This window comes from Notechis scutatus, chromosome 14, assembly GCF_049901735.1.
Source record: "Notechis scutatus isolate UNSWTSFEM ecotype Mainland chromosome 14, rNotScu1.2, whole genome shotgun sequence".
Classification (NCBI taxonomy): Eukaryota; Metazoa; Chordata; class Lepidosauria; order Squamata; family Elapidae; genus Notechis; species Notechis scutatus.
The window spans coordinates 2612912-2634563 of NC_142022.1; the positions used below are offsets into that span (position 1 = coordinate 2612912).

General features: G+C 45.6%; 1 protein-coding gene across 2 annotated transcripts in view; it reads right to left on the reverse strand.

The window, feature by feature from the left end:
- Positions 1-3919: 3919 nt before the first annotated feature.
- The window catches only part of LOC113426977 (SLAM family member 5-like), a 44985-nt gene continuing 27252 nt past the window's right edge, over positions 3920-21652 (reverse strand). For both annotated transcript variants that reach the window (XM_026689431.2, XM_087943250.1), the window contains 5 exons: positions 17972-18007; positions 14012-14064; positions 11153-11251; positions 6802-6903; positions 3920-5561 (listed from right to left, as the gene is read on the reverse strand). In XM_026689431.2, the coding sequence (XP_026545216.2) occupies positions 5484-5561; positions 6802-6903; positions 11153-11251; positions 14012-14064; positions 17972-18007 (368 nt within the window). In that variant the 3' untranslated portion in view covers positions 3920-5483. The remainder of the gene's footprint in view (positions 5562-6801; positions 6904-11152; positions 11252-14011; positions 14065-17971; positions 18008-21652) is intronic.

The following is a 21652-nucleotide window of genomic DNA, read 5'->3' on the forward strand; positions in this document are numbered from 1 at the left end:
TTCCTCTTTGCAGGAGGAAGTCGAGAAGATCTGAAGAAATCACCGGGTGATTAAGACGAAGTTGTACAAGGCATGTCTCTTCTTGCGCTTTTGTGTTTAAGGAGAACGGCTCAGGTGCCCATCAGCTGCACCCAGGCTGAGCTTCCATCGCCGAACCCGGGAACGGCTCTTTCAGCTGCCCTGAGCGCTTCCTCACTCCACCCAACTGGCCATTTTCCCACTCAGGATTCTCCTCATCTTCTAAACCAGGGCACTCCAACCCTGACTTTGGACTTCAACTCCCAGAATGCCTCAGCCAGCCATGCTTGAGTTTGAAGATGAATTCTGGGAGTTGAAGTCTATAAACCTTCTCATGCTCTTAACTTTGGAAGAAAAAGGCGGAAAGGGTGGCATAATCTTTCCCAGTGCTGAAAATCCCTCCCTTGCTGGCAGTTTCCTTTGTGGAGAAGAACATGGTGGTGGTGGGGGTTTGTCCAAAGACCAGGAGGTGGTCCTTCTCCTGTTTCTCTTTCTCCTCCTCGCTCCCTCAAGGGAAGGAGAAATAGGCAAGAAACCCCCCCTTTGGAAAGCTTTGAGAAGACATGCAAAGACCAGAAGGAGGAAAGCTTCTTCCTCCCCCCCCCCCCCCCGGGGGGGAGGGGGGGGGGGGGGGGGGGGGGGACACACAAAAACAGAAAGGGGGGGCTGTGCAGGTGGGCCTGTGACTCTTTGACTTGGGATGGAGGCAGCTGGATAAGAAGAACTGCTGACCCACTCGGTCAAGTTTGTTAGATACTCAGCTCACACACACACACACACACACACACACACACCCTTGCAAAGGCTTAAAAAAAGCAGAATTCGACAGCAAGAGCCAAAAACAGAGTCCCTGCAGCTCAGGGTCAGTTTTTGAAAGAAGGCATCTCAAGTGTTTAAGATGAGTGGACTTCCACTCCCAGCATTCCCCAGCCAGGCCTGCTTGACCCTAATGACCCCAATGCTTCTCAACCCCACCACAAACCCACCCACAGGCCTCCTCCCGCAGCCACCCTCCCTTCCAACCAAGCCCAGCCTTCAACTCCTTCCCCCGAAATGTTCATAGACCCATAGAATTGGGAGGACTTTGGAGGTCATCTCTGGAGGGTGTCGGCCTTCAAGATCTTCTACTATTGCTTTGCATCTTTCGGCTGCCATAAGTAACGGGGGAGGAGGGGGGGAAAAGTCTGGGAAGCGAGCTGGAGGTGTTACAATCTAGTGTTGTATAAAATGAGGAGGGGGGAGAGTGCATTCTTGCTTAGCTTTCTTTCCTCTGCGCAACTGCAAACTTTTATCAAAGTATGCCAAGGTCAACCAGACAGAAGCCTCATCACCACCTGAAGGTGTCCACACGATCACATTCACAACTTGTAATTGGAAGAATCACCTGAACTATTGGGGGTGGGAACATTTCCATCACTTTGTATGTGCGATTTACGCGCCTAATTCCTCAGATTCAGAATTCTATCGCTGCTACCACTTCATTTCCAGTAAAAGGTATATTTTCTCTAATGAAAAGAGTCTAAGTATTTCTTTCTTGGATTTTGAATGGAGCACTGCCTGACAGAGGGCGTCCATCAGCATTTCTCCGTAGCGCTTGCTCCCATTTCCCTGTTTCTCCGAATATTGCGACTTGAGGTTCCCCCCCCCCCAGCCCCCAGTTGTGCACATAGAATCCATGGGTTGGAAGGGACCTTGGGTCACCAACCTTTCAGGCCTCAGGGATCACTAAATTCATAATTTTAAATCCCACAGACCACTAATAGGGACACGGTGGCTCCATGGCTAAGGCGCTGAGCTTGTCGGTCAGAAAGGTCGGCAGTTCGGCGGTTCGAATCCCTAGCGCCGCAGGACAGAGTGAGCTCCCGTTCCTTGTCCCAGCGGCTTCTGCCAACCCAGCAGTTCCAAAGCACGTAAACAGGCAAGTAGAAAAATAAGGACCCCTTTGGGTGGGAAGAAGGTCACAGCGTTCTGTACACCTTTGGCGTTTAGTCACGCTGGCTACGTGACCACGGAGACGGTGGTCTTCGGCTTTGTCACGGAGAGGAGCGCTGCCCCCTAGAGCCGGAAGCGACTGGCACGGATGTGCGAGGGGAAGCTTTCCCTAATGACTGGCTGGGTGAGCATGGCTAGGTGGTCATGTGACTGGGTGGGTGTGGCCAACTCGATGTCACTCATGTCAAGGGGCGTTTCACCAGACTCTATTCGCCTCTCCCCTTCGAGCCACTCCTCCCCTCCCTGCCTGGGCTCCGTAGGGCCCCCCAACAGGAAGCAGTTGTTGGAGTGAAGCAACCTTTGTGGAGAAGAACGTGGGGGGGTCCAAAGACCACGAGGTGGTCCTCCTCCTCTTTCAAAACAGCTGGCTCGGTTCAAACTGGATCTGACCGAGAAGGAGGCTCAGCAGAAGCGCCTCACTGAGGACTACGAGCATGGGCTTTCCAAGCAGAAGGAAGACCTGCAGGAATGCAGGGCCAGCTACCAGTGCCTGGAGCCTCAGCGGCCTGAGATGGTCAGCCAGTTCCAGGCCCTGATGCAGTCCCACTGGAACGAGGCCCTCCGGCTCTTCGCCACCAGTGGCCCTTCCCTCCACCCTTCGCCCAAAGCCCCCACCAGGAGGCTGAAGTAGACCCCAAGTGGGAATTTCTGCCCCCCTCTTCCCCACACCAAAAGAAACTCTCTGCTGCAACACAGATGTTCATTGCACGTATCCGGCCCCAGGGGACGTAGTTTGAGGCCACCGGATTGAATGCAATATATAAAAAATGCCAATCATTTTTCTGCGGACCATCAAAATTTTCTCACAGACCCCCAGTTGGTGACCGCTGTTCTAGTCCAGCCCCTTCCAACAGAAGACCTTACACCATTCAGACCAATGGTGGTCCAATCTCTGCTTGAAAACCTCCAGTGTTGGAGCACCCATGCCAAGGATTGATTGTCCGTCAGGAAATTCCTCCTTAGTTCCAGCTTGGATCTCTCCTGGATAGGTTTCCGTGCGTTACTTCTTGCCCTGCCTTCAGGTGCTTTGGAGAATAGGTGGACCCCCTTCTTTTTTGATATGGGAAGACATATCCTGTCACCCCTAGTTCTTCTCTTTATTAAACTAGACTGTTGTGGTCCGCCGGCAGCAGGTGCGGACGGCTGAGGTCTCGGAGAGCGAGGACTCGGATGAGGGGCCTGCGTTTGAGGCAGGGATGGGCCAGGACCATCAGGGAGTGGAGAGTGTGGAGGCTGGCAGCAGTGAGGAAGAGGACCCCGAGGAGCCTGTGCCCAGGGTGTGCGCGTGCAGGGCTGCTCGAAGCAAAGAGCAGCTGCAGCAGCACAGGCGACTCGGGAGTAAGGCTGCAAGGTAATGGCCCCTCCCTTAAGAGATAAAAGCCAGCTGAGAAACCGGAGTTCTTTGCAGGAAGCAAAGAAGTTTTTGCACTCAAGCCTGGTGGACATGAGAATACCTGAATTGGTGTTTGGAGATTCTTTGATTTATTCTTTAGGAAATTTATCTGTTGTTCTTGGCAGCCTTGCAAAACCTTGGCAAGGCTCTTTCTTGTCAGAGCTAATTAGCTGGAAGCAGCTTTTTATCTGTGAAGGAACAAGGTTCGTAAATGAAACAGTAAAAGGTTATTATGCTGTTACCTTTGTCTTGTGTTTACTCTCTTGAAACCACAACCATTTCCCACAAGCATTCTTCACATGTTTTAGCCTCCAGTCCCCCGAATCATCTTTGTCGCTCTTCTCTGCCTTCTTTCCAGGGTTTCAACATCTCTTTTTTATCAGGGTAACTAGAATTGAACACAATATTCCACACGTTTCCTGACCAGTGCGGTATAAAGTGATACTGGCACTTCTCATTAATGCAGCCAGGATTGCACTGGCTGGTTTGGCAGCTGCAGCACACAGCTAGCTCATATTTAAGTCGACAGGACATTTATTTCTCTACTTGATATTAAAAATCTCCAACATTTCATACCATATATATATATATATATATATATATATATATTAGGCTGCCCATTTATCTTTTTTTAAAAAGCCCTTTTTTTACACAAAATATCTACCAAGACAAGCTTGTATAAATCTTCTACACATTATTTCACAAAATTACACATTTTACAGGTTTAAGTCCTTGATTTACGACTGTGATGGAGCCTGCCCATCTTCGTTGTAATTTGTGACAATTCTAAAATAGCCCACCCATGTGACTGATGTGTTCTTGTGACCTTTTTGTGACCCTAACCCTAACTCTAACCCTAACCCTCATGATCATAACATAGCTTAACCTAGCTTAAAGGCTGGTCATAAGTCGAGGATTATCTGTACACAGGTTTTCCCACTTAATGCCTTTTAAAAAAAATAATACTGTTGAAACAATACTGCAACTTTCAAAGAACTTCAGAGCGGAACAGATGAGGTTTCATTTGTCTATCATTTAAAATTAAGAAACAAAGAGGAAAGAAATTATTCTCTCGCACACACCCCTCCTCAAGGGGTCTAGGACCGTGATGGAGAACCTATGGCATATGTGCCACAGGTGGCACGCAGACCCATTTTTGTCAGCACACGAGCCGCAGGCAAACTTACCTCACTGCGCATGCGTGTGCCTCTCAGCTGAATTTCGGCCCATTTGAGGCCTTTTTTGGCCTCCCAGAGGCTTGAGGAAAGCCTCTGTAGCCTTTGCAGGCTGAAAAATAGGCCCGTTTCATCACTTCCTGTATTTCCGGAAATACCGGAAGTGACAAACGGGCCTATTTTTCGCCTGCAAAGGCTACAGAGGCTTTCCTCAAGCCTCTGGGAGGCCAAAAATCAGCTGGGAGGCGCAGTGCAGGTAAGGGGCCGGCGGGAATTGTGCGCGTATATGCAGGAGGCATGGGGGATGTGCACATTGACTTCTGGTTGCTGCACACAAGCACGCATGCAAGCGCACACACAATTTTTGGCATAGGAGCCCAAAAAGGTTAGCCACCACTGGTCTAGGACAACTCACCACGGCCAAGTCACCGTGGGACAATTCAACACTGTATTGATCATTTCATTCCGTTACTTTTATCATTGGTGACCACGTTTTCGATGAAATTCTTGTAACTCTTCTTTTTTTCTGGACTGACTCTTCTGTTTTGTTTAATGACCCCTTTGTCTGGACGGACTGTTTTATTATTATTAGCCGTACCTCCGTCAAAATTAATTTGACTTTGTATCTGTTGAATTGTCCTGTGGCGAGTTGTCCTGCAGCGAGTCGGCTGTGGTGAGTTGTCCCAACCCACTCTCCAAGAAGTCCAGGAGGGAAAGTTGGTGGCGATCCTAGAATGACCATGACTTGTCTTCTCCACTTCTCTCTCTCTCTCTCTCTTCTGCAGGTGTTCCAGGCTGCCTTTGGGAGAAGGAGCTCAGGCATTTCCTAGCTCTGGTGGTGGGGAGCACATCTCTTGCTGGCTTTGCAGACGGTGTGTGTGTGTGTGTGTGTGTTAAACAAAGGCTCACGGGCCAGAGGATTTGATGGAAGGAGGACTTTGCACTGTTTCATAGATGGTCTTGCAGCTGTTTGGGTCTTCACTCTGCCAAGGAGAAGATAAAGAAGAGGCTATTTGGAGAGCTGAGACCTACTTGGAAAAAGAAGGATTATGGGGTGGGGGGAAGGGTAAACTGTTTGGTTTTTCTCCTGCAATGAAGGCGAGAATGGACAAGAATACAGAATAACAGAGTTGGAAGGAACCTTGGAGGTCATTTAGTCCAGTGGTTGCCAACCGGTGGGCTGGGGATCATTGGTGGTCTGCGAGAAAATTTTGGTGGTCCGCAGAGAAATCTCACCCCCAAAGCAATTAATCCAGGCGGTGCGGGAACACAAGGCTGCGCCACCCACAGCGCCCGCGGGAACACAAGGGTTGAGTCGCTTGCATTGCGAACAACATGAGGTAATGAGGGGAGGGGGGAAAGGGTGGAACGGGGGGGCAACTTGCCCCACTCACCCCACGTGCCTGGCCTGGCCACCGGGCTGCTTCTTTCCGCTTCTTTCTTCTGCTGCTTTTGGCTGCAGGCAAGGAAAGCAGCAGAAGTCTTTCTTTCTCTCCCCCAAACTCCTCCAGAAATGAGACTTTGGGACCCTGCAAGGCCTCCCTGCTCCAAGAGGCTGCGCCGCCAAAGACTCATTTCTGGCAGAGTTTGCAGGAGAGAAAGAAAGACTTCTGCGGCTTCTGCTGTTTTCTTTGCATGAAGCCAAAAGTCTCTCTCCATCTCTCTCCCCCTGAGAACGGAGCTGCAGACGGTATCCTGTGATCCCAAATAAAGAATGATCAATGGGATGGGAATTTTTCTGCAGACTTTTTTGGGGGATTTTCCCAGGGTCTCTGCTGCTTTCTGCAGAGACCCTGGGAAAACGTCAGCAAGCCACCATCAGTCAAAATTCATATTAGTGTCCGTGGGATTTAAAATTATGAGTTTGGTAGATCCTGAGGTCCAAAAGGCTGATGACCTCTATTCTAGTCTAACTCCTGCACACAGCAGGAGACCCCATATCAGAAGCACCAAATGGGCCATTTCATTTGTTATTCACTGGCCAAGTATCTCAATTGTTATGCATATTTGTTTTGCATAAATATTTTTATGTAGCTTTTCAAAAACTGTTTTAAAATGTTTTTACAGTTTTAACTGTATATTATACTACTAGCTGTAGTTAGGATGTGTGAATGTAGTACAGTTGATTGTTTTCAATTCACAACCTCAGGAACTAGATTCATTTAGGGGAAATTCACAACCTCAGGAACTATACTGGGATACCGAGGTGTCAAAGCCACGTGCCTCCTGAGCCTTGGTGATCTCCGAATAAATTGTTTTCTCTCCCTGGTTTTGGTGGCTGCGCCGTCCCTTCTGTATCTTCTCATCGTCTGTTTGCAAAGGATTCTGCAAAAGAGAAGTTGCGGTTAGCTCAACGTTTCTCAACCATGTCAACCTTAAGATGTGTACTCCTAGAATTCCCTAGTCAGGCATGTGTCAACTCGTAAAGCATTCCTGGCTGGTTCTCGAGTTGCCATAAGAAGGAGCAGGAGCAGTTCATTGCTACGATCAGAAACACATTCCACACATACCTTTCTCCAGATTGTGTGTCAAGTTACCAAGCCCAGCTGGAGAGGCGCATGTTTTCCACAGCCCGGGAAAATGCTTCGTTGACAATGTGATTTATGACACACCTTGGGAGGAGGTAGGGAAACAGGATCATAGGTGAACAGTAAATGACGTAGGGCAGAGCTGACTGCACTTGGGAAAAGTGCTGACGTGTTGCTCCTAATAAATAATTGGATTTCTTTTGAAACTTGGCTCGAGGCTCATGAATTAATTAGGGCATTCGTCAGATGGTGGCTGGGGAATTCTGGGAGTTGAAGTCCACATATATCTTATAGTTTCCCAGTATGAAAAACAATGTATTAGACTAAGTCTGGAGAAATTAAATCTTTGCCCTCCCCATAAATATCTTTAGGAAAGGCCACTACAGGTAGCCCTCAAGTTATGACCATAATGGAGCCTGCCCATTACAGTTCTAAGTCATGACCGTCGTTCAGCAAGATCTTGGAGATTGATTTTGGGAAGAAGGGCAGGCTGATTTGTCCCTTGGTTTCCCTCTACCATATGGCGCCATCTTGCCCCCATTCAATCGCATTGATTCTTTGCACCTGTTTCCAAAATGGCACCCACGTCGGAAGAGGGCCACGGGGCCTCCGTGTAGGAAGGCAGTGTGGCACAGAGGCTACTCCCTGAAGGAGAATCTATGGAGAAGGTAAGTGTGACAGGAGGTGGAGAGGAGTGGTTGGGACACAACAGGGAGGGATGAGGCCTTGATAAGCAGGGAGGCAACTGCAGAAGAACAGATTAACAGAGTTGGAAGGGACCTGTGAGGTCATCCAGTCCAATCCCCTGCCCAAGCAGGCGACCCTACACCGTTTCTGACAGATGGCAGTCTCTTATTGAAAGCTTCCAGGGATGAAGCTCCCACAACTTCCGAAAGCAAGTTCTGTTTCCTTGGTTGATTGTTCTCCCTGTCAGGAAATTCCTCCTTATTTCCAGGTTGAATCTCTCCTTGGTCAGTTTCCATCCATAGTTCCTTGTCTGGCCTTCAGGTGCCTTGGAGAGCAGCTTGACCCCTTCCTCCTCTCTGTGGCAGCCCCTCAAATATTGGAAGACTGCTATCCTGTCTCCCCTGGTCCTTCTCTTCACTAGACTAGCCAGGCCCAGTTCCTGTACAGTTGGTTGTAAGGGACTACATTTTGTTCATGTGATGCTGCAGTATTTGAAACTTTGGGTAAGGATCTTAAGTCTCTTTGCTCAGTGCCGTCACAATTTCAAACCACTGTTGAATGAACGATCACAAATCGAGGACAGCTATTTTTATGAATTTCCAGACACCCTAAACTATTTAAGTATTCTAGTTTCCCAGAGTGGCTTTGCAGAACGGCCAATGTATTGTTCCCTCTGAAGAAGAAATATACGATCATATTTACGACTTCATCCTTTTTGAAAAATACAAAATTTGCATTGTATATTTTTAGTGCACTGGCAGGAAATTGAACTCTGCTTTAGAATTTGCACAATCCTTTTCGAAACCAGGAGCAATTAGGGGAAGCCCAAAGGGCCATAAACACCAAATCCAAACGTCTAAGACTGCCACCTGTCAGAAATGCTGTAGGGCCTCCTGCTTGGGCAGGGTGTGGATGGTTGGACTGGATCAGTGGTCGCCAACCGGTGGGCTGGGGGCCACAGGTGGTCCATGAGAAAATTTTGGTGGTCCGCAAAGAAATGTCCCCCCCAAAGCAATTAATACAGGCTGTGCGGGAACACAAGGCTGCACCACCCACATGGCCCGCGGGAACACAAGGCTTGCATCGCTTGCATTGCGAACAACACGAGGTAGTGAGGGGAGGGGGGAAGGGCTGAGGGGGGGAACTCGCCCCACTTGCCCCACGCGCCTGGCCTGGCCACCGGGCTGCTTCTTTCCGCTTCTTTCTTCTGCTGCTTTTGCCTGCAGGCAAGGAAAGCAGCAAAAGTCTGTCTTTCTCTCCCCCAAACTCTGCCAGAACTGAGTCTTTGGGACCCTGCAAGGCCTCCTGCTCCAAGAGGCTGTGCTGGTTGCAACAACTCTCACAAAGACTAATTTCTGGCGGAGTTTGGGGGAGAGAAAGAAAGACTTCTGCGGCTTCTGCTGCTTTCCTTGCATGAAGCCAAAAGTCTCTCTCTGTCTCTCTCTCCCTGAGAACGGAGCTGGAGACGGTATTCTGCGATTCCAAATAAAGAATGATCAATTGGTAGGAAAACGGGGTGGGGAATTTTCCTCCAAGTCTTTTTTGGGGATTTTCCCAGGGTCTCTGCAGACACCAACGTCAGCAAGCCACCGTCAGTTAAAATTCATATTAGTGGTCCGTGGGATTTAAAATTATGAGTTTGGTGGTCCTTGAGGTCCAAAAAGTTGGCGAACCCTGAACTGGATTCCATTCCATTCCATTCCATCCTATTTTCTATTCTATTCTATTCTGTTCTGTTCTGTTCTGTTCTGTTCTGTTCTGTTCTGTTCTATCCTATCCTATCCTATCCTATCCTATCCTATTCTATTCTATTCTATTCTATCCTATCCTATCCTATCCTATCCTATCCTATCCTATCCTTTTCTATTCTATTCTATTCTATTCTATCCTATCCTATCCTATCCTATCCTATCCTATCCTATCCTATTCTATTCTATCCTATCCTATCCTATCCTATCCTATCCTATCCTATCCTATCCTATTCTATTCTATTCTATTCTATTCTATCCTATCCTATCCTTTTCTATTCTATTCTATTCTATTCTATTCTATTCTTATTCTATCCTATCCTATCCTATCTTATCCTATCCTATCCTTTCCTATTCTATTCTATTCTATCCTATCCTATCCTTTTCTATTCTATTCTATTCTATCCTATCCTATCCTATCCTATCCTATCCTATCCTATCCTATCCTATCCTATCCTATCCTATCCTATTCTATTCTATTCTATTCTATTCTATTCTATTCTATTCTATTCTTATTCTATCCTATCCTATCCTTTTCTATTCTATTCTGTTCTGTTCTGTTCTGTTCTGTTCTGTCCTGTCCTGTCCTGTCCTGTCCTGTCCTATCCTATCCTATCCTATCCTATCCTATCCTATCCTATCCTATCCTATCCTATCCTATCCTATCTATCTATTCTATTCTATTCTATTCTATTCTATTCTATTCTATTCTATTCTAACTGCATTCCCCAACAGAAAGTCCAGGCAAGAATCCTGCATGAGGTTAACTGAAACATTAGTCCTTAACAGCTTGTTATGATAAATGCAAGCCCGTGAGCTCCCAGTTTCAAATTAAGTCAGTTCAAACAGAGAAATAGACAAACCTCAGTTCTGGCAAGGCAATCTTTGTCTCACAAAAGACACAAGGAGAAATACAAACAGTTGTGTGCAACAACCAAACCACTGCCCTTTCCTCCTATTTATTCCCCAGCCAGGGAGGGGCCAGTCAGCACCTACAAGCCTTGTTTGGCTTCCTGAGATGACTCATTGTCCTCTGTTGTTCTGCTCTGAGCATATGCATATCTGGAACAGGCCCCAGCTGTTCCTCCTCCTCGCTTCTTTCTGACTCCAAAGGCAGCTGCCTCTCTGGCTGGCAAATGCTGGATGGCCCTGACTCTATCTCTGTGTCTCATGCTGGGCATCTATCAGAGCCTTCCCTGAGCTCCAGAACTGGCCCACGTTTTTCCCCAACCTCCTCCTTCTCTGAGTCTGCCACCCACTCTGCTGGTGGCTGGCGGGCCACAACACCCGGCCCACCATGCTGGGAAGTCAAGGCGTGTTATGGGTCCCATCAATTCGGGATGTACGTCTGGTAGGAGTATCACAAATGGCCTTCTTGGTTTTGGCCCCTTGTCTAGGGCACCTCATTCTCCTATAGCTATAGTTGTCCCCTGTCCCATTGCTTTTCAGAAAGGCCCTAACAATATGGTGCTACCGGTGGTCTCCTGGGGACCCTGAAGGGAGATGGAGCTTTTCCGTTGTGATTTTTAATGTCGTGAGACACCTGGAGTCATCAATGTGTGAATTGGGCAGCCATAGAAATTGAATAAATAATCAAGAAATATTTCCCACCTGTTTGGGATGCTGCACCGCAGCATAAACGGTATGGGGCATCTCCTGGATGTTCTTTGCTGCTGTTCTAGCTGGCTGATTTGTCTTCCTCCTGGTTTCCTAGGAGTTTTAAAAAAGAGAGAGAGAAGTTAAATATTTATTGTCACCTGCCAGGTTTTCAGCAATTCTGAACTGAAAGGGAGTAGATACTATGGGGAGACATGGTCTCCTGCTTCTTCTGACTCTGGTTACAGCAGTCGGTGTGTGTGTGTGTGTGTGTGTGTGTGTGTGTTTGTGTGTGTGTGGTTCACCCCAAGGTACCTGCATAGACAGGTAAGCTATTTTATTTTAGTACTTTATCTTTACCTTACATGTGACTTTTTACCTTTTCGTTTGTTTGACTTTTACTTTTCATTCATTTTTTATTTCACCTTATATTGCCTCACTTTTCCTTTCCCTTTCCCTTTTTACATTGCTCTTTACTTTACTTTACTTTCTTTTTCACTTTATTTTACCTGACCTTACTTTACTTTGTTTTCGTCACTTTCAGTTTTACTCTACTTTTTACTCTACCCTTTACCTTGATTTTTCCTTTCACTTTCACTTTCTACTCTTTACTATACTCACCTTATCTCAGTTTACTTTATTTTCCTCACTTTCATTTTTTACTCTAGTTTTTACCTTTACTTTATCTTACCTTGGTTTTTACTTTCACTTTCTACTCCTTACTACACTCATCTTATCAGTTTATTTTTTTTTACTTTACTTTTATTTTTACTTTCACTTTCATTTTATACTCTTTTTACTCTACTCTTTACCTCACCTTTAATTTTTATTTTCACTTTCACTTTTTACTTTACTTTTTATTATACTCCTTACTTTACCTTACTTTCCTTTTGATCTTGCCTTTATTTTTACTTTCACTTTCACTTTCTGTTCTTTACTATACTCACCTTACCTAATTTTATTTTTACTTTTTTGTTTGCTACTTTCACTTTCCACTCTACTTATTACTTTATTTTTTACTTGGCTTTATTCTATTCTTTCCTTTATTTTTTTCAAAATCACACAGCCTCTCTAACCCTCCGTGTGGCAGGGATCTTCAAACCTGACAGCTTTAAGACTGGTGGACTTCGACTCCCAGAATTCCTCCTCCTCCAGTCATGTTAGCTCAGGAATTCTGGGAGTTGAAGTCCTCAAATCTTAAACTTGCCAAGTTTGAAGACCCTTGGGCTACAGAGTCAGCCCCACAGTCCTCTTTATGGCAAAGGGCCACCAACGATTTAAGTAGTGATAATATATTTCAGTGTTGGACCAACAAGCAGCTTTACTTCAAGGTTCATCGATGGTGAGTGTCCCTCTGGAAAATTTAAAATGAAGAAGTTATGAGTAATTTTAGTGAGATTTATTTTTAATTGTATTTTTGCCGTAAGATCAAAAGCTAACATGTTTTTTTCCTCTTAAAGAAGCAAAAGTGTCATTTTCTACCATATTATCTGAAAGTTATCAATCAGTTTTTTCTTTCCTTTTAAGAAAAATTCAACCGTAGGATATGCGTCACAAAATTGGACACGGCTCAGACTTAAAAAAGAAAAAAATCATATAACTTTAGAACCACAGTGCCTCAAGGAACACCCACAACACACTGCAACACACAGCAAGTGGGTGCCCGTTGCCCAAATATGAATCTCCCACCCCCTTTCTGGCCTCAAGCTCTTTAAGGAGCCTTGTGCAAAATCCTCCTTTGAGAAGACCTCAAACCAGCAAAAGGAAGAGAAACCTTGGCATCCCATAACATCCAACCCTATTTTATTCCGTTGAGAAGAGTATTCTTTCTTTCCCACATAGGGGATGTCTTTCTGGAAGTGTGGATTTCAATTTCCGGGCTTTCCCGCACACAAACCTGTGATTGACAATCCTGGGAGTTGACACCACTTGCCTTAAGGAAGACTCGGCTTTGAAAACCTGATGGCCATTTCAGATTTCAACCCATAAGGGCGTCTTCCTTCCCTTTGTGGAAGATATGAGATTGAGTTGGTGACACTCAAGAACAGGGGTCTTCAAAACTTGGCAAGTTTAAAACTTGTAGACTTCAACTCCCAGAATTCCTGAGCTAACATGACTGGAGGAAGAATTCTGGGAGTGGAAGTCCACAAGTCTTAAAGTGGTCAAGTTTGAAGACCCCGATCCCTCTCTCTCTCTTTCTCTCTCTCTCTCTATCTATCATCTATCTATCTAACTATCATCTCTTTCTCTGTACCTACCTATCTATTTATCTATTTATCTATCTATCTATCTATCTATCTATCTATCTATCTATCTATCTATCTATCTATCTATCTATCTATCTATCTATCTATCTATCATCAATCTACCAATCTATGTATGTATCTATCATCTATCACAAGGGTCTTCAAACTTGGCAAGTTTAAAACTTGTGGACTTCAACTCCCAGAATTCCTGAGCTAACATGACTGAAGGAGGAATTCTGGGAGTGGAAGTCCACAAGTCTTAAAGCTGTCCAGTTTAAAGACCCCTGCACAAGAAGAATCTGAGCTCCTCCATAGTAGCTGAATGAGGTGCGTGTGGAGGAGGCAAGTTCAAGGGGGTGACTTGGACTTCAGTGAACTAGTCCAGAGTTCTTCAAACTTGACAACTTTAAAACTTGTGGACTTCAACTCCCACAATTCCTCAGCCAGCTGGGGAATTCTGGGAGTTGAAGTCCACAAGTCTTAAAGTTGCCAAGGTTGGAGAACCCTGATCACCTTGGTCCATTCAAGGAGCTTTGGAAGACCTTTGTGAGGAGGGGGTTGGACTAGAAGACCTCCAAGGTCTCTTCCAAGCCCTATGATTCTATGTTTCACGTTCTTAGGAACTTACCTTGGGCTGGTTTCCTATTAAGGTGGAATCACTCCTAGGTGAATTTTCGATGTCTGCAAAGAAAAATTGTGATGGTTATCCAGATGGACCCTGGTGGAACTCAAGGGCTGGTTGTGACTGTTTGGGATGATAACTGCCAATCCTTTTTAAGGCAAGATAAAGAAATAAAATTAAGCAGTGAAAATATAATTTCCTTTCCTTTCCTCTGGCTTGGCTTTTTATTTCTTTGTTCCTAAAGGGTGTCTCCCTCTCCCAAGCGATGATGAAAGGAGCCAACAGTAATTATTGTGTTGATAGTCACTGAAGCAGGCAATTAATTTAATTAAAGGGCTCATTGCTGAACATCAGAAACAGAAGCGGAGGAAGGTGCATTTAATAAAGCCTTAATGATTGTGTGCAAACTTCATTAAGTGGGCCACAAGTCAGTCAGTTAGTCATGCAAGTTGAATCAAACAATATTTTATTTCAAAATTAGTACAAACAAAAGAAGTCTCCCTCCCCAACAGAAGACATGTACAACCAAAGTAAAAAAAAATACTACATTTAGTAACAGAGAACAAACCCCAGTTTGTACAAAACAACACAGGCAAACGAAACAACCCACACAGTTATAAATCCTTTCTGATCCTTTGGATCCAGAATAAAATGGAACATTTCCCTGTACATGCTGTGAGCACTCCAAAGCCTGAAACAATCAACAAAAAGTCAAAGACGTCTCGGCATTATTTTAAACCCATCGGTGTTTCTTGTTTAGGAACAAGAGGAATGAAATGAACACATGTTAAAGATGCTCCAGCTATAAATGTAGGTGTTGCTTTCTGTTCAGGCAGAAATGCTTTGCACGCACCCCCCCCAACCCCACAAAAAATGCACCATTTTTTTTTCCTCCTATCTTTTTGACAATAAATGTATTTTCTTAGGAGTACGACCATTTTCTCCTCCGTTCTGTCAGGCCTCTGTCTGTCCAAGTTAATTTCCATGTCTTTTCTGAAGACAAGACATTTTCCTTCTCCTTCACCCAGCCAGGTTGTGCTTGTGGTTTGTGCTTCCCAAGAGGATGTTGTGGGTGCCTATCTGCCCTCTGGATTCCTGTTTTCCAAAGCACAACTTGCGAAAGCAAAATAGGTACAAACTTTCTAGAAAAGCATCCGAGGACGGTGTCAGTTTTCGCCAGAAGAGAACGAAGAAAGGGCCTTCTTCAGGTTCTCAGATCATGGACTACAAGCCAGAATCAGAGTCAGAATAGAGCTGGAAGGGACCCTGGAGGTCTTCTAGTCCAACCCCTTGCTCAAGCAGGAGATCCTATACCATTTTCAGACCAGTGACTGAAAAAATCTCCAGTGATGAAGCACCCACAACATCGACCCACAAAATGAAATTACAACAAGCCAGATTCAGAATATTTGTCTTGGCTACTTAATCAAACCAGATGACATTGGATTATACAGCATGCATATAAGCTAATCAAACAACACACTAAGACACACACATACACAAACCCACCCCAATGTTTTTTATACTATCTATTCGCCCTTATTTCACAGCCTTTTGCTTTGTCAGTTTTTAATTTTGCCGTAATTCATCTCCTTACATAGTAAGAAGTTCATTTCTCTATCTTTGGTTTAGAAAAAGAGTGATGGAAAGAGGAAGGAAAGCAAAAGAGAAAAGAAGGAAAGAAAAAAAAGAGAAAAGGAAGTGGGGAAAGAAGGAAGGACTATATGTTTAGTTCAGGAGTGTCAAACTCACAGTTTGTCAGCTGGATGCATCACATGTTGGCCATGTCCGCCCCCCAGTTTAGCAAAGGGGGGGAAAAAAACTCACGATACATAATGTGACAACTACATGGCACCGCAAGTTTGACACTCCTGGTTTAGTGGGAAAACAGCAGAACAAAAGCAACGATTAGATTGGCTAGTTGTGGTTGTTATTTACTCTGGGGCAATCAGATGCTTGTCCCCTGTTCCCAGTCCTGGGAAAAGCAGAGATGGAGGAAGAAGGAGGGGTACGAAGAAAATCCCTCTTGTCCCACTCAGGAACCTGTAGCCAAATAATTGGGAGAGAGAAGAAAAAAAAAGAAAACCCAATAGCCTGTGATTAAAACTTGGTCATTAGTGAGAATTATCCATGGTTCAACAGTAAAAGGGCTCTGCCTATTTGCAGGGGACTCGTTAATCAGAATGGTTTAAAAGAACTGCAACCCAACCATCATGCATAAACAATCAGGTCCACCCCTGCTGAGTGCAAAAGCTAACTACTTCATTGTGTTCTGCCTGTCATATAGGAATCTCCCCCACTCTGGGCAGCTTTCCCTTGGGATCCATTAGATAAGGCTCCAAGGAATTCAGGAATGGCTGATTCTGGTCTTTTTATGGTTGCACCATGACTCTAGACTAGCTCTGTGCTTGATTCCTCCTCCCTTCCCAACACCAACCCTATCCCAGCTGCAATTTTCAGGAGTTGAACTGGGGGGCTGCTGGCTTGACAGCCTCTTACTGCAGCAGGGGCAAAATTAGAGCCAGTTGAACTTCCCTCCTCATTTACCAAAATGAATATTGGGATTTATTTTCATGATTATTCATTAACTGACCCCCACCTCCCCTCTGCACTTCCTGTTCCTCCTCCGCCCATCTTTTAATTCATATGACTGCCCTTCCCTCATTTATTTTAATTGTTTCATTGCTTTGCTGGTGTTACGTTTACAATTTTTATTAGGGTCGTCCCCCCCCCCCCGTGTTCTTGTTGTGAGCTGCCCTAAGCAGCCCCATGATAAGATGGGCAGCAAATTTATTTAAGAAATAAATAAATAAGTGATATCAGAAGGTAAAAGTCCACGCTGGTGTGGCCTCTCCTCTGCCCCCTTCCCGCTTGTCCTTCTAAATTTTGGAATTGTTCCATTTTTTTTAAAAAAAATGTGAGGGGCAACTGCCTCAAGCATCTCAAAACATTTATGCTAACCATGATTCTGGTTCTGCAGCCTTCTCAGAGGAGAAATTGCAGAGTGGACGGGCTGTTCTCCACTCTTGTGACCTGGTGGTTCATTGCAAGAGTGTTATAGGATAACTGAGTCGGAAGAGACCTTGGGGGCCTTGTAGTCCAACCTCCTGTTCAGCAGGAAACCCTACCTCATTCCCACCAGGCTCCAGGTTGACTCAGCCTTCCGTCCTTCCGAGGTGGGTAAAACGAAGACCCAAAATGGTTGGGGGGCAAGAGGCTGACTCTAAACCGCTTAGAGAGGGCTGGAAAGCACTAAGGTCTATTGCTATTCCAGACAAGGGATCTTCCAATCTCTTTTTAAAAGCCTCCTGTGATGGAGCGGCCCCAACATCTGGTGGCAAGTTGTTCCACTGGTTAATTGTTCTCACTGTCTGGACATTTCTAGGTGGCTTCTCTCCTAGATTAGTTTCCATCTATTGCTTCTGGTCCTGCCTTCAGGTGCTTTGGTGAATAGGTTGACCCCTTCTTTCCGATGAGAACCTCTCAAGGACTGGAAGATTGCTATCGTGCCACCCCTAGTCCTTCTCCTCACCAGACACACCCAATTCTGACAACCATTCTTCTTCGGTTTCAGCCTCTAGTCCCCTAATCATCTTTGCTGCTCTTCTCTGGGATCTCACTTGATCTAGTCTTCATTTGGTCAATGCTGCCAGCCCCCCCACCCGCACCCCCCCGAGCATCCTGACTGTGGACCAGTCTCCAAAACCCGGGAGCCCCTGACAATTAGCAATGTGTGTATCGTGCCAACAATTGATCTTCTGAACATCGATCCCTGGAGGTGTTCAAATCAATTCTCTTGTCCTTTGCTATGGTGGTTCCATATATTTTTTGGGGGGCAGGGGCGTGTTTTTGCTTTTTGTCATCTTTCTCTGTGGGTGGGTGTGCCTGTGCAGCAAATCTTCCTGTCTTATGTGGCGGGGGTTTGCAGCCTCTTGGGGACCGGGGGGGGGGGGGGGGGCTTGTTACCTGAGCGCGTTGTGATATGTTGATTCCTCTTGGCAGCTGTGGAAAGAAGAGAAACCGAGTGAAACGCAGGAAGTGGGTGGGTTGTGAGCTGCAACTGCCGTCTTGACGCAAAGTTGCGGACGTGTGCAAATAAGTTGTGGCTAATCTTAGCGAAACCTGCAAGGGAGTGTGGGTGGGTGGGGAAGGGGGCAGGGTCTAAGGTAGATTCTCCAGCAAAGAGGAGAGGAGTAAAAAGAAGAAAAAAAATCAAGGTGGTGGACACAGCCACGGGGCTCCAAATCCTGCCCTTTTGGTTGTGTGTTGGCTAGGAATTCTCTTGCCGAGGAAGGAGATGGCTTGGAGGCCTGAGCGATGCAAGGAGGAGCCCAGATTAAAATGGTTGGGCCCTCCTATCCCTGGGACATCCATGGAGAAATACCATATTTCTCGGTGTATAAGACACACTCCCCCCACACACACAAAGTGGATGGAAATTCTATGCATCTTATACAGCGAAGGTTGGCAAAGCCCCTCCCACCCACCGCCACCCACCCTTTGCCCTCTGCCTCCCAGCAATTTACCTCCTTGCAGCAAACAGCAAACAGCCTGGTCAACTCCAGCACAGCCTGATTTAGCATGAGTAGCTGATTGTCGGTTGGATCGCCCTCCCGGTATACCGACAATCAGCTGTTCCAGTCTGCAGGCATAACCATTGCCTATCGCCATCTCTGCATGCCCCATATTCAGCCTCCGTGCACCCCGTTTTCAGCCTCCATGTGCCCCACGGGATGCGTGGAGGCCAAAAATGGGGTATGTGGAGACCGAAAATGGGGTGTGTGGAGGCGGTGATAGGCTGTGGCGATCCCTGCAGCCTGGAACAGCTGATAGTCAGTATCCTGGGAGGCTGATCCAACCGACAATCAGCTGCTTGTGCTAAAATCAGGCTGTGCTGATACTGACCGGGCTGTTTCCTGCAAGGAGGCAATTTTATTTATTTTATTTATTTATTTTTCAAGCATGTTTTAGATAACAGATATAATTAGGAACATGATTATGAGTACATGAAATGGGTATGAATAAAAGGGGACATTAGGACAGGGACGGTAGGCACTTTGGTGCGCCTATGCCTGCCTCTTACAGACCCTCTTAGGAAAGGGGTGAGGTCAACAGTAGACCGTCTAAGGTTAAAGTTTTGGGGGTTTAGGGAAGAGACCACAGAGTCAGGTAGCACATTCCAGGCATTGACCACTCTGTTGCCGAAGTCATATTTCCTGCAATCAAGTTTGGAGCGGTTTACTTTGAGTTTATATCTATTGTGTGCTCGTGTATTGTTGTGGTTGAAGCTGAAGTAGTCATTGACAGGTAGGACATCATAGCAGATAATTTTATGTACTACGTTTAGGTCAGACCGAAGGCGGCGTAGTTCTAGGTTGTCTAAGCCCAAAACGTCAAGTCTGGTGGCATCAGGTATTCTGTTGTGAGCAGAAGAGTGGAGGACTCTTCTCGTGAAATATCTCTGGACTCTCTCGATTGTATTAATTTTGATATGTATATGTATATGTGTTGTGACTGGAAGGTTTGAGCCTGCTGTGAGTTTTGAGTCTGATGTATCAGAAGACACAGGTTTGAGTGATGAGGAAGGTTTGGCATTGGAATTGGAGCCTGCTCTAATGAGAGATGCAGACATAAGCCAGAAGGATGAGGGAGTGTCGGAAACACCATCCTCTCCAGAACCTTCCACTTCAATCATGCCTCAGGTGTCAGCAGCTGATCCACAGATCATACCAGAGTCCTTGAGTGATGACGAATGTTGGGTTGATGCAAGGACTAGACGCAGGTTGAGACGTCAAGCACAATTTGAAAAGAAATGTCAAGTCAGAGACTAATTAGAGAGACTGACACACCCCTTCAAGGAATATAAGGAGGCGTGCTAGTTAATGATCTTTGTCTGGATCAAACTTCGTTAATTACTGCGCAGCTTTGAAGAAGCCTCTGTTCCTGTTCCTGATTTATCTTGCGACTCGTTATCTTGGCTTGAAGACAGTTTCTGGGAAAGCTGCCAACGACGATTACAGAGACAAGTTAACTCTGTGGTTTCTGGTATTATTTGTTCGTGTTTATTTCTTTGGGATATTTGGACTCTCACTTGTGGCTACAAGTGAGACAGAACATATATGTATATGTATATGTATATGTATATGTATATGTATATGTATATGTATATGTATATGTATATGTATATGTATATGTATATGTATATGTATATGTCATGGCCTTGTTGGAATCTGATTCCAAGGGGGTGATCGAACAGCTGACAGGGAGTGGGAGTGGGGCTCCGGTGGCTGTGGAGGAAACGGGGGAAGGGCACAGTTCGGCTGGGCATTCAGAGGAAGACCCAGGCCCACCCCCTCTTCATCCTAGGGCATGCAGGGAGGAACAGAGAAGGGAGCAACGTGGGTTACAGGGGAGAAGGAGCCCCTGATTCCCTTCATTGGCTGCAGCTGGGAAAACAGGATAAACAGGGTGTTTGTGCACAGCACCTTGCTGGAAGCAAAGCATGCATTATCTTTGTTTGTCAAGTCCTATCTGGGTTCTGGCGTCCTCCCAACTGTATGTGTTTCGTTATCTTCTGCAATTCCTTATCCTGCCCTGTTTCATTCATTCCTGTGGTGTGGTTTGCGTTGGTTTTTATTTATAATTTATATGTACTTTTGGTTCAGACTAAATTTCTTCCCTTTAAAAACTGTTCTTGGGAGAGTTTTTTTTCTCCAGCCGACAATAACTGTACATTTGAGGTCAAGTTGGAGGAATTAAAGGGACTTTACCTACTTTTTTTTACTTTGTTGCTTTTGTGCCATGCCCCTTTGGGTCATCACAGTAAATATATATGCAAATGTATATGACGAGGTCCCACTTGCCATCTTCAGAGTGGTGCTTTTGGTTTCATGCTTGTGCGAGCAAAGCGTGATCTGAGCTGCTGTCTCTCTATAAATACTGGTGGGGAGGTTGGCTGTGTTGTCATTTCCTGATTGGTTGATGGAGTTGATGTTTGCAGATTGGCTGGCTTTTTCGTAAGAACATGTGTGGCTGAGGTATTGGCTGTGTGTCTATCAGCCTCCTGTGTTGTAACAACCTGGGTAATAAGCTGTGCGATGACCTTCTGAGTTCTATTGTTGTGATATCCTGGCTCTTGTCCAGAAACGGCTGTGAAAGTCTGACTCACAGTCGAACACTATACAGAAGCCTGATGATGGCAGATGAGATTCTGCCGAAATGTTGCTACAACTTTAAAAGCACAACTATAATGACGTGGGAAAATACCCGAACAAAGACCTAGAAAACTTTGAATTACGCCGTCTTCGATCTGATCTAAGTAGGGTATATAAAATCATACATTGCAATGTCCTACCAGTCAATGAATACTTCAGCTTCAACCATAACAACACAAGAGCACACAATAGATACAAACTCAAGGCTAACCGCACCAAACTTGATTGCAGGAAATACGACTTCAGCAACAGAGTGGTCAATGTCTGGAATACTCTACCTGACTCTGTGGTTTCTTCCCCAAACCTCAAAAGCTTTAACCTTAAACTGTCTCCTATTGACCTCACCCCTTTCCTAAGAGGTCTGTAGGGGGCGTGCATAAGCGCACCAACGTGCCTACCGTCCCTGTCCTATTGTTTCTTTTATTTTTCTTAT